The 12,213-nt window shown below is 38.8% G+C and overlaps 1 protein-coding gene across 3 annotated transcripts in view; it reads left to right on the forward strand.

Annotated features, from left to right (window-relative positions):
• Window positions 1-347: 347 nt before the first annotated feature.
• Window positions 348-12,213, forward strand: part of WDR20 (WD repeat domain 20) — a 56,617-nt gene continuing 44,751 nt past the window's right edge. For all 3 annotated transcript variants that reach the window (XM_026680193.2, XM_026680192.2, XM_026680194.2), the window contains exon 1: window positions 348-624. In XM_026680193.2, the coding sequence (XP_026535978.1) occupies window positions 361-624 (264 nt within the window). In that variant the 5' untranslated portion in view covers window positions 348-360. The remainder of the gene's footprint in view (window positions 625-12,213) is intronic.

The raw sequence follows: 12,213 nt of genomic DNA on the forward strand, positions 1-12,213 counted from the left end.
CCTATGAAGCGCTTGCTGCAACTTTCCTCTTACCAATACAAAATTACAACGCAAAACCACCAGGAAGTAGTTTCCCCTTCGGCGCATGCTCACTCCGAAAGCCCATCTCTTTTAATCTTCCCATCACTTCCTTCATTCCGAAAGCTCATCGCTTTTAATCTTTTCCACCTCATCCCGTTGCACCAGGCCGAACTGACGCATGCGCAGCATCGCGGTAAACAGGGAAAAGCTTCGCTCCTCCCACTTCATGGCACGAACGTTTCGCCAGCTTCCCTTCATGCGCTTTCAGGCAGGAGAAACAATTTCCTTCTTTGGTGCGTCTGCGCGCTGGCCTTTCATCCGGGTACTGGAAGACGATGAATGCTCCTTTCCAAGATGGCGGCGGAGGGAGGAGGGAAGGAGATGAACGAGATTAAGACCCAGTTTACCACCCGCGAGGGGCTCTACAAGCTCTTGAGCCACTCGGAGTACAGCCGGCCCAACCGGGTGCCTTTCAATTCGCAGGGCTCCAACCCCGTTCGCGTCTCTTTCGTCAACGTCAACGACCAGAGTGGCAATGGGGACCGGCTCTGCTTCAATGTGGGCCGGGAGCTTTACTTCTACATTTACAAGGGGGTCCGCAAGGTAACGCGCCGAAGAGGAGGGAGGGGAGCGCCGGTTGTCAGTACTGCTGGGGAGTGGGTGGGTCGGTGAGAAGGAGGCACAAGGGGGACGGATCTTCCGGGTCCTTTGCTCATCCTTAGCAAGGGGACGGCCGGGTGGTGTAGCAAACTCAGGCACACCGTGGTTGTCAACAAGGCGTTTCCTCGCCGGTTTATTCCCCCTCCCTCCCCCCGCGTTGATAAAGGGTCCTACTCCCTTGTCGTTTCCGAATGGAAGTGGTTACCTCGGGAATAGGATTTTGCGGAGGCAAAGTTATTACCGTTTAGCTCAGTCGGGCACATTACGCGGGATTCTAAAAGCTAAAGGGATGGGTCGGGTTTGTGTTTTTTTAAAGGGGGGAGTACTTTGTAAAGTTTTGATATCTTTCACCTAAGGCAGCGCAGATGTTCTTCGAGCTTTGTGAGGGTTGAAAGCAAGCATCCTCTAAATGTTGGATTATGCCTCTGAGGGCAATGATGGAACTCACGGTTTTAAAAAAATATATATTTTAAAATATTAGCTAAAGTTGTACTTAGCCTAGTGCTCTGAATGTTGAAGCTGCAAGAGGAATATCTTTCAAATTGAAAAGAAAGTTGATCTGTGAATACCTTTTCTATCTGTCAAAAAAGCCTGGATATGTGTGTTCGTTTTCCCCTGTGCAAAGTGTTGGATATGATAAGGAACAATTTTCAGAGATTGGAATAGTCTTTTAAGTACAGTGCATGGATCTGTCAGAACTAGGTATTTTACTGAACTTGGCCTGTGTTGTTAAAGACCCAGATTAAATAGACATTCAACCACCAAACTTAGTGGTAGTTCTGGTCTAGTCATACAATGTACTTCATGGTATCATTGTGAAATATTGGAGAAGGGAGTGCTGCATGTGCTGCTTGAGCTTTTCAGAGAAAAAGCTTGTAATATGAATGAAATATGTTTAAAACTACCTTAGTTACAGAGAGGAAAAGTATTGTATCTGTCAGTTAATATTATTTGAACCATGAAATCTTACGCATTTATTATTTTTGTCAGTGGAATAGAAGCAGGAACAGACCTTTTCATAGCTTTAATGTGACTGTTATTTAGCTTTTTGATAATATACTTTATGAAGCCTTTACTTTGTAAAAGTGTAATATATTTTGAGTCTTTGACTTAAGGTAGTGAACAAAATATTAAATTTTTTCCTTTGAATGCATACTATATGAAGTTCATGCACATACTGAAACAGGTCCCTGGTCATGCAATATATATCATTTAGTGAATATATTGGCTTTAGTTCTGATTAGTTTGAACATAGGTTTTACATGATTTACAAAAACATGTGTTAGCACTGAATTCAGATGTGCTGCAGTAGTCATGCTGCATATTTTACTAAAATATTGAATGTAATAGCTAAACCGAAAATAAAAGATTTAGATATGGGCAGATAGATGCATTTGCTGCTAAGTAATTTGTCCTAAGTATTCTAGCAAGTCAAGGGAAAATATTGAGAAATAGTGAATATTGAATATATATTTGTTTAATAGTGAAGTATGGGTGTGAAGTTCTTACACAGCGTTCAGAAAAGGCTGGATTAAATTCACAATTGTGTGTCTTCCAGTATGTTGGACAATACCTTCTATCATTAATAGGCAGCATGGCAATGCTCTTGTTAGCTTGTGATAGATGCCATAATTAAGCGTGAGCTGGAATGTGTCAGATTGGAAAAAGTTGATGTAAAATATTCTGTAATAAATGATACATAGTCAAGCATTTGTGGAAATGTCACACTTCTACTATACTTGCTACTTTTCTGCTGTTGAAAGTAGATGTGCTCAGTCTCTTAAGTGGAAAAGAATATTTGCTCACACTTTATTTTTTAGTGCCCTGGATTTCAAAGTGATGATATGTGTCATAAATAAGGAGTTAGATATGGATAGGAAATAGGAATCTTTGTTAAGGTTGATGCATACATAACAACAAAGTCTCAAGTTTTATATGTGCTTTGTACGATACATCTTATGTAACAATAATCAGTGACTATTTTAAATTAGAAGATAAAAATGGAGCTGGAAGGGATCTTGGAGGTTTTCTAATCCAACATCCTCCTCCCCTCAAGCAGGACCCCCTATACAATTTGAGCAAGTGGCTATTCAGTCTTTTCTTAAAACTGTCCAGTGGTGAAGCACCTACAACTTCTGGAGGCAAGCTGTTCTACTAGTTAATTGTTCTCACTGTTAGGAAGTTTCCCCTTAATTCCAAGTTGCTTCTCACCTTGATTAGTTTCTATCCATTGTTTCTTGTTTTGCCTTCTGGTGCTTTGGAAAATAAGTTGAGCCCCTCTTCTTTGTCGCAGCTCCTCAAATACTGGAATATTGCTGTATCTCCCCTAGTCCTTTTCTCTAGCTTATGTCTTGTGGTATGACTGTGTGCGTGCTTACTCAAAATTCTATTCTGCATTATTTAATATGTAAATATAAGTGCATTTTCTTAATTCGTTACACAAAATACCTGAAAAAGTTATGTTGCATAGTAGTTAACATAAATATCAGCTTACAGGGGCACTGTACAGGGAGTCTTTGACTTACAATCATTGGTTTGGTGACCATTAAAACTTAAATGCACTAAAGAAAAATGACTTACAACCAGTTTTTATACAACAGTTGCAGAATCTCAGTGGTCCTGTGACCAAAATTTGGATGTTTGGCAACTGGCATGTATATAGATGGTTGCAGTGTCCAATGGTCATGTGATTTGTGATCACCTGACAAAGTCAAGGGAGAAACTACATTCACTTAATAACTGTTATAAAAGATTGTAAAAGGGGGCAAAATGCTTAACATTGGAACTGTCATGCTGAGCAACAGAAATTTTAGGCTCAATTTGTGGTTGCAAGTTGAGGACTACCGATAGTATATTGTGTATAGGACTGCCTTTGAATATTGTTTGAAAAGTATAATGGATAACAACTATATCACTTCAAACTGTTTTCAAATTTCAGAATGCCACCCCCTTCCTCATCCTATTTGGGAGCTTAAATATGTTTCCTCTCTTGTGCCAAAAGAAGAAAGTGGCAAACAATTTCAGTATTGTTGCCAAGAGTATTAACTATATTGTCTCTAAGAAAATTCCTGGAACCAACCTTAACTTGAACCCCCCTTTTTTCATGGGTTTGAAGTATTACTTACTATTAGTTTTTAAAAAAATCATATGTCCATAGTGGAGGGTTTATCAATGGTGCTTGCCTTTGTCTGGCCTTTCTAGAAAGACTCAAGATTTTCTTTTCTGTAAATTTGAATGTATTCCTGTATATCTGGAAAATATTTATATTTACCAGGTTTTTTGCTCTATTCCAAATTTGTTCTTCTGCTTTCTTGCACTTTTACTGTATCCTGCATAATTTATCTTAAATTGTTTCCCAAAATATGCTGAATATCTATCTCACAGCTGTTAATCTTCATATAGATAAAATGTGGTTTGGTTTGTCCATTGCTATAATTAAGTAGCCTATAGACTTGGTACTATATTCTTGTTTCCTTGTATTCTTAAACACATTCCTTTTCTGTACTGTGAACTTTCAAAATTAGTGGTTTTCTGAAATTTTTAGCTAAGTACATGTGTGCCAGTGGTGAAAAGTTTTAGCTGAAATATACAGATATTTGTATATATATACTTTGACCTTGTTCCTTTGTATTTCTTAAGCATTTTCACAATTATGGAATTTATTTTAAAATGTAGATTAAGCTCTTCTTTGTTTCCTGAGTAATTTCTTAACAGTTCATGTTGTTGTTTTGGTACAGGTGATACCTTGACACAAAAAAGAAAGGTATAGTGTGGCTGAGATTGACAGACACTCTTGCAGGTACTTCCCTTGGATTGCCAGCTGGAAATCCCTTGTTGGGAAAAGCAAGTGCCATGCTTTTCCTAATGAGGGAACAAGCAGGACAGTTTGCAGCTGTGTTAACTGGTTCCCTACTTTATTTGCATGAACTCTCGAGTTCATCTTATATGCTCAAAGCACTATTTTCTGTCCATGAGAGAAAATAGAGAATGGTACCTCCTGATCATGAGGTGAGAAGTGTGCTAACAGAGGGTGTGGTTTCCATTTGTTTAACATCATCTAGTCTGCCTGGGTAGGTAGAGAAACTGATCTGAACTCTGGACTGTTATCAGGTTCCTCAGCCTGATTTATGAGGTTCTGCAGAAATTATGTAGAAAAATAATCCAGAAAATTGGCTGAAGTCGTGTTGCTTTCTGGATCTATATGTTCAAGAAGCATGTTTATTTTTACACTTTATACCAATATGAACATTTCTTAGCAATATATACAATTTGACATGGACAGACACTTTATTTTCTGCATAACAGGATAACTGCATTTGACTTCAGCTTTATTCCCTATCTTGTTTATATCTATAGGCAAGAGTTCATTGGTTCCTTGAATCATGTCTCTAGAGATATTACAAGGAAATGGCTGTTCCTGCAGTAAACATGTTTCTTGTAGTTAGTTACAACTGTACATTTCTTTTTACATATGTTATGGTTTTTTAAAAATGTGGTATATCCTTGAACATTGACGTAATCAGAAAAACAACTCTTTTATATTTTCTATCACTTAACCAAAGCCTCTGTCTTAGCAATATTAATATCATGTATGTATATCCCATGGCAAATGAGATCTAGAATATTGATCATGATTGCAGAAGAACAGCATGGTTGGATCCTCTCTTTTTTTTAAAAGAGCAGCGTCCCAGGACCAAAGTGCTGTTGTATCTGGGAACCTTTGTTATCTGGAAATCACCATTGTCAAGGCACCAGGAACAGAATCTCAGATGTTTATACAGATAAAGAAGAAAGCTTTCTTCAGAATACCCCATCCCAAGCTGTTCAGGAGTTCAAATGTTTATAATAGACCTCTTACATTGAATCCGCTGATTATGGGGAACAGATTGAATATAAGAATAACATAATTTGATTAATCCATGCCAACAATCTGCATTTTCTGTCTGTGTCTGAATAGCAATGCATTATGCATAGAAGATGCCATTTTGAGAAAATGTAAATGCTTTTCAGCGCTCCTAATAACATTTAGAAATCAAACTTCTAGATGTTACTTGACCAGATTAACTAGTTTCCTTTTTTGTTTCATAATCAAGGCTAATTACTTTTAAATTTGTTTTAATACTAGATTGCATCCTTTGTGGTTCTAGTTTTTTTTTCTATAAAAAGCCCAAAATAGAAATTATTTTAGCAGGTCTATCAAGATTGAATTGCAGGCTCATTGATGATCTTATTCATGGGCTTTGACTTATTTTCTGCCTCACTGCTTTTAGAATCTTCTCCATTTTAAGGAAGCTAAAACATTTTTGCATACATTTTAAACCACCCAAAATAAATTGTATAGCAGAAAGATGCAGTGTTTCAGATTTAACTCAGAATAAATACTTTGGCATATATGTGAGTACAGACACAACACCTGACTGCAATTCATTAAAGCAGAGAGCAGCCACAGATCCTGTAGAAAGACATTGCTGGCAGCTGATGTGTTCTTAGAGTTCCAAAGCATCTCTTCCTAACACAGTGCAAAACATTTTGCAGCTGCTACTAACTTGCAACATTTATAATTGTTGTCTGTTATTTAGCTTAGTCATTTGGGAAAGTTGATATTTGTAAGGTCAATAAAGGAGAAGGAATGATTGTAATAGATTTTCAACTTTGTAACCAAATTCTATCACCTAGTTAAGATTTCTCCTTCCTACTTTTCATTGATGCTTTATTATTGCTACTCCCTTCAGAATTATATTATTGTCCTTGATTTATTCATCATCTTACTACCTTGTCTCCTGCTTGAAGAAAGGCAGCAACAATGATCAAAGCTGACCATCCAAAAGATGGAAAATACACTACTAGATTGTAGTAACAATTTATCTCCTGAATACTGTTGAAAAAAAGTTATGGAAACTTGCATGTATAATGCCATCTATGCTAGGAAAGAAAGAGAACAACCAGAACTATATTGATGAGTGTGCAAAAGAAGAATGAGGGACTATCTTATTGTTATGGTAGAGACCCTCTGCAAATTGAAAACCCTTGATTCAGTCCTGGTATTGTATAACCAGATGTTCATCAATAACATGATATTGACTTAAAATAGGCGTGTGGTTTTGGAACATAATTCAGGATATAGTTCGATTTGGTCAAGGGCAGAGGCCAATCAATTTGTCAGGTTCATATGGAAGTGAAACCAAAACTTTATATCTCCCATTAATTATAATGAAAAATCCACAAGTATGCACATGATTTACTTTTAAATATACATCCGGACCACTTGAAAATGTAGGAGACCTTTTATCGAGAAGAAGCCAAGGTACAGCAAATAGGTATGGGAGTTTGGATGATGGAGCTATATAAATTATTTACATACAATGATGCTACAACTTCACTTTTGCAGGCACATTGGTTTTTATTTGGTGATACATTTTACAGATTTAAAATAGTTGGGATTCAGTATGGTTTTGGTTTGATTTTTTGTTTATAAAGATGTGTGGGATCTTGAACCCACAGATACAACTCTTATGTTGTTTGGCAGGCAGTTTCTGTGAAAAGAATACATATTGTAACACTTATCCCTTAATTAAAAGTTCAATGGTGGATAAGTGTAGAGATTTATTAGATTTATAAGAAGGAAGGAAAGTTGAAGGGGCATATTTCTAAAAACTCTTGTTAATACAGAACCTTTATAACCCTTGTGTTATAATCCTCTCAGCAAGACTGGAGAAACAGGTAACTTTAGGTGAATGAATAGAAAACAACATTGATACCAGATTCTCATGCTATATATTGCATTGCCTATTACTCAGTGACTGCAATTCCATCATTCCTTCCTGGATTAAATGCTTCAGAATGAGGTCTTCAGTGTTAGATATCATGAGTGAGGTAATCATGGTAGCTATCTATGCAGCTGCAAGCCAAACAATTGCTTCAGCAGTTAGATCATTGCTCCTCTCTCTGAAGATCATTTGTTATGAGTTACTTGGGCCAAGAAGAGAGAGTGAAAAGAGCAGTATGCTGGCTGGCAGGTGGATACTTAGGTAGAAGACCAAGACAGCAGATAGGGCAAGCGTGTTAGAAAGAAATCCTTTTCCTTTCAACATGGGGACTACTTGACTCCATAGTGTGACATTATCTAAAATGCATTTCTGGAATACTTCAAGATAATCAAATAATATGGGATGTTTCAAGAAGATGTAGATCCTTTCTGTAAGCTTTGAAGGCAATCTTTCTTCATTTGTAAAGATATATAGTCTCTATAGAGTGGTCTGATTCAGTTTGGGATTCAGCAAAATTCAGTGTGTATTTCTGATTTACCTATTCTGTATTTCCTACTCTCTATCCCAGGAGTGTCAAACTCGCGTCATGGCATCGTCACGTGATGTACCGTGACTTCCCCTTCCCTAAACCGGGCATGGGCATGGCCAGCGCATGACACATCCGGCCCACGGGCCATGAGTTTGACACCCCTGTTCTTTCCTCTTCCTAGTTTGTCCTAATAATTTGCTTTGACATGTGGAATAGACAAATGTTTTTTATTAGTTACTCTGATCAATAACCTTATTTAGATAGTAGATTATAAATATTGGAAAGCAAGAGTAGGCATTATTAGCAATAGCTCATATCTCAAATTTGTAATTACCCATGATTCAGTAGGCTTCCCGAACACCCATCATATGCTATTGAACTGGTTAATAGCTTCCCAAGATAATGTGTTATTTTAAAAAGACCACAGATGTATAAATCTGTCCATTTCTATAGCAGTTGAGATTTTGGAACAAGATACAGATGCTACTGTTGCAGCACCCTCCTATCTGATAGTGGCATCCTTGCCTGAGCTTTCAGCCTTACCTTATGGTAATGATTGATATATCAAAGTTGTTTATCCTGTGTGATTTCAACACTTCATCCCTGGGGTAATTCTGAGGAGGCTTAGGATTTCATGGCTTCCATGGGAACAGTGGACTTCTCTAGGTCATCATGTGCCTGTGGGGGGCGCGGCATCCTGTTACATCTGATTTCTATTTCAGAGTAGTTAATCTGTTAGAAGAGGGGAAAAAATTGTAAATAGCTCAATTTTGGTTCCTTTGATTTCTAGAATGTGTCTAGGTAGGTAGAGGCTTAAGCCCAAATTTCAACCTATAATTCAAAGAGGCAAAGCAGAGTTACTTCTCTATCCTTATCGTTCCATAAAGAACTATCTGACAATCGTTTTAAAAATGACTCAGTTTCTTTTAGGGAAGTACAAGTGGAAAGATCCATTAATGGGTTACTGTGAGATTTTGCAGTTAAAATCACTGCCTTTGTTTGGAATTGGTTGGACAGAATCTAAAGTCTTGAGGGTGACATCTTGTAATATTATTTGGAAAGACTTTTAACCTATTGATCTTTAGGAAATTGACAGAGTGCTTGTTGAGGTGAGCTTTTGACTGCTAATCTAAGACTGCTTCACCTCCTGGAGAGAGTACATATACAGCCGTGGGCATCTTGACAGCCTAGGTCTAGGGCAGGGGTGGGCAAACTTTTTGGCTCGGGGACCTCATTGACTTTTAAAATTTGACAGACGGGCCGCCACCTGGTGTCAAAATGCCTGTCATTACAAGTCAAAATCAAATGAATGCAATCATTCAATCATTCACATCAAACCTTAATTCTGTACCAATCTTCGGTGGGCTGGATTAAAAAGACCAATGGGCCAGATGTGGCCTGCGGGCCGTAGTTTGCCCACCCCTGGTCTAGGGCAATTGCGAATGCTTTTCTATTGGGGGGAAGGTATCAATGTCTATGAAAGGCACTGATACATCTCTTTAAAGTTTAGGTCCAGCTATTAATACTGATAAATCCATTTCAACCTTCAGTTGATTGAAACACTGCATCATAGGGCAAAACCTTTTCAACATATGTACCACAAATGTGCTAGCTTACAGAATGCTCAGGCCCTGTGCTCCTGAGGAGATGAAATTTGGGGGATTTTTGGATGCTTTAGCACCATTGTGCTGCTGGTGGTCAGCACTGGTCAGCCACAGTCTCATGATCCTCATTTTCAATATTCCTTGACAAATTGATGGGGAACTGAAAAGAATGGATATGATTGCCATTGCTCTTTGCCATATTCTTACTAGGAAAGTTTTTGCTTGCGGGAGCTTTCAGAGAGAAGGTCAATGGAGAAATGGTGCATCTTCTATACCCAGTCCCTCTACATTTGCACTGCACCAACTACTCATGTACTCACTCACTCACTCACTCACTCACTCACTCACCCAGCTGCAGCAATTTACCTGCCAGCTGGCAAAGGAAGGAAGGAAGATTTCCAATGCTCAAAGCCAGCTTTCCATAAGGAAGCTCAACGTTGAAGTCAGAAGTCACTTTTGCTTACACTGATTTTTTTTGCCTACCTTAGTCATTCTGTCTGTGTTTAGGTAAGAAAATATTTCTGAAAATAAGGAAATATTAATGAAATAATGATTCAGTGGATCATGGGTTGTCTAGTATTAATACTACCTTCAAGCTTTCCCTCCTTGCAACTAAGATTCTGGAAGAAGTGATTATCTTAACCTTTTCAGGTTCTGCCAAGGCCTTAGCAAGGGAGAATGCAACTCTACTTGTCTTGTTCCACCTTTCAGTGGTTAATAATGGAATCATTTTGTAATGTTTACAAGAATTGGAAGTTGGGGGTACTCAGTAATTCTTCTCTTTCCTGTGGTCAGTTCCGTCAGTGTATGTGTTGGGGCAGAGAAATAAAGTCCTATGACACTTCAGTATGTACTGATGTGGGGGTAATCAACCATCTTTCCATCCTAATGGAAGCTGTTTGGAGAGTTATTCAATGGCTTGGGATATGGTGTTATCAGTATGCAAATGATACTCAATTATACATCTCCAGACGAGTCAGAAGATAGAGTAGAAGTCATGACTTGATCTGAAGGCTGTACAGGTCTGGATGGGAAGGAACCTGCTAGGATCTAACTCTAGCAAGACACAGTGATTATTGGTTCAGACGTGAAAGCTGACTCTTGCTGAGATTGTACTACAACAGAATTGGTGTGGAATTAGGGCTGGAGTTTCTCCCCGCTGTCTAGTAGGAATGAGAACCCATGAGAACATTTTTATAGGAGCTTCTCTCTCATGGAACACCTTGCCACCAGGGATAAGACCAATGTTCTTACGTATGTTATTTAAGAAGTGATTCAATGTATAGCTGTTCAAAATCATTTGGGATGTTGTTGAGTGCGATTATTCTTGCTGTGAATGTTAGTAGCATTGTTGGAATATAGAAAGCATTGTATGTTATGATTTTAGTCAGTTTATTTAAAATCTATACAGCATAACAAAATTATTTTAAAGCCGAAGATTATATAATTGTCTTCAATATAATCCTCAATCTCTTTATATAAATTAAAATGAAATGGCTCCCTTATCCTAAGAGTACCAATTAGAAACATTACCATTGCTAAAGCAATTTTAGAAATTTGATCACAGAGATGTTTAACATAACACTGATTTGAATATCCAGGAAAAGATGTTAAAATAGGATGAATCGGGTCATTACACAAATTAAGATAAAAGCTATAATAGAGTATATGTTCCAGTCAGGGGTGGGATTCAAATTTTATAACAACTGGTTCTGTGGGCATGGCTAGGCGGACGTGTCCATGTGACTGGGTGGGTGTGGCAGCAACCCCCCTTTTTTTGCTTCCTGGGCCTCACGTAAGCCTCCTGGGGGGGCATTTTTGCCTCCTGAATGGAGGCCCAGGAAGGCAAAAAATGGAATGTTGGGGAGCACCCCCCCCCGTGCTCCGTTTTTGGGCCTCCCGGGCCTCAGGGAAGCCTCCTGAGGGGGCGTTTTTGCTGCCAGGAAGGCAAAAAATGGAGTGCAGGGAGGGCGCACAGCAACACCCCCCCCCCAGTTGCCCCTTTTTGCTCCTGGGCCTCAGGGAAGCTTCCTGGGCAAAGCAGTAAGACAGCGAGGGTGATCCAGCACAGCTGATCATCGGAACGGCTGATCGTTGGGAGGGGAGAAAAAAAACCTTAAGGAATGACTGATCAGGGGAGAACACAGTCAGCGATGTTGGGCGTGTGCACGATGTTGCACATGCACGGTAAGGATTGACTGGGTGGGGAGGAGAGGGGTTAGCCAGGGGCATGATTTGCCAGTTCTCTGAACTGCACAGAATCATAACAACCGGTTCTATAGAACCGATCCAAACCGGTAGAATACCACCCCTGGTTCCAATAGAAGAGAATATTTGTAGCTTAGAATTGAACTATGAGGTTTTTGATATTCTCTGTGCTTGGTTGTTTTCTTGCAGGTGTTTCATTATCAAACTAGGTAACATCATCAGTGCTAATCAGGAGTGCTGTTTGCAAACCCCACTCCCTACTAACACCAATGTTACCTAGTTTGGTAATGAAACATCTGCAAGAAAATGAAAGAATTCTGAAATGGATCTGAAGGCAGTTTTAACTATGAAGTAGATATTTATGTTGATTCAAGTAACAGTACAGAACTTTCAAATCATACATCTATAAACCATCTGTATTCCA

Source organism: Notechis scutatus, chromosome 1 (genome assembly GCF_049901735.1).
Source record: "Notechis scutatus isolate UNSWTSFEM ecotype Mainland chromosome 1, rNotScu1.2, whole genome shotgun sequence".
Classification (NCBI taxonomy): domain Eukaryota; kingdom Metazoa; phylum Chordata; class Lepidosauria; order Squamata; family Elapidae; genus Notechis; species Notechis scutatus.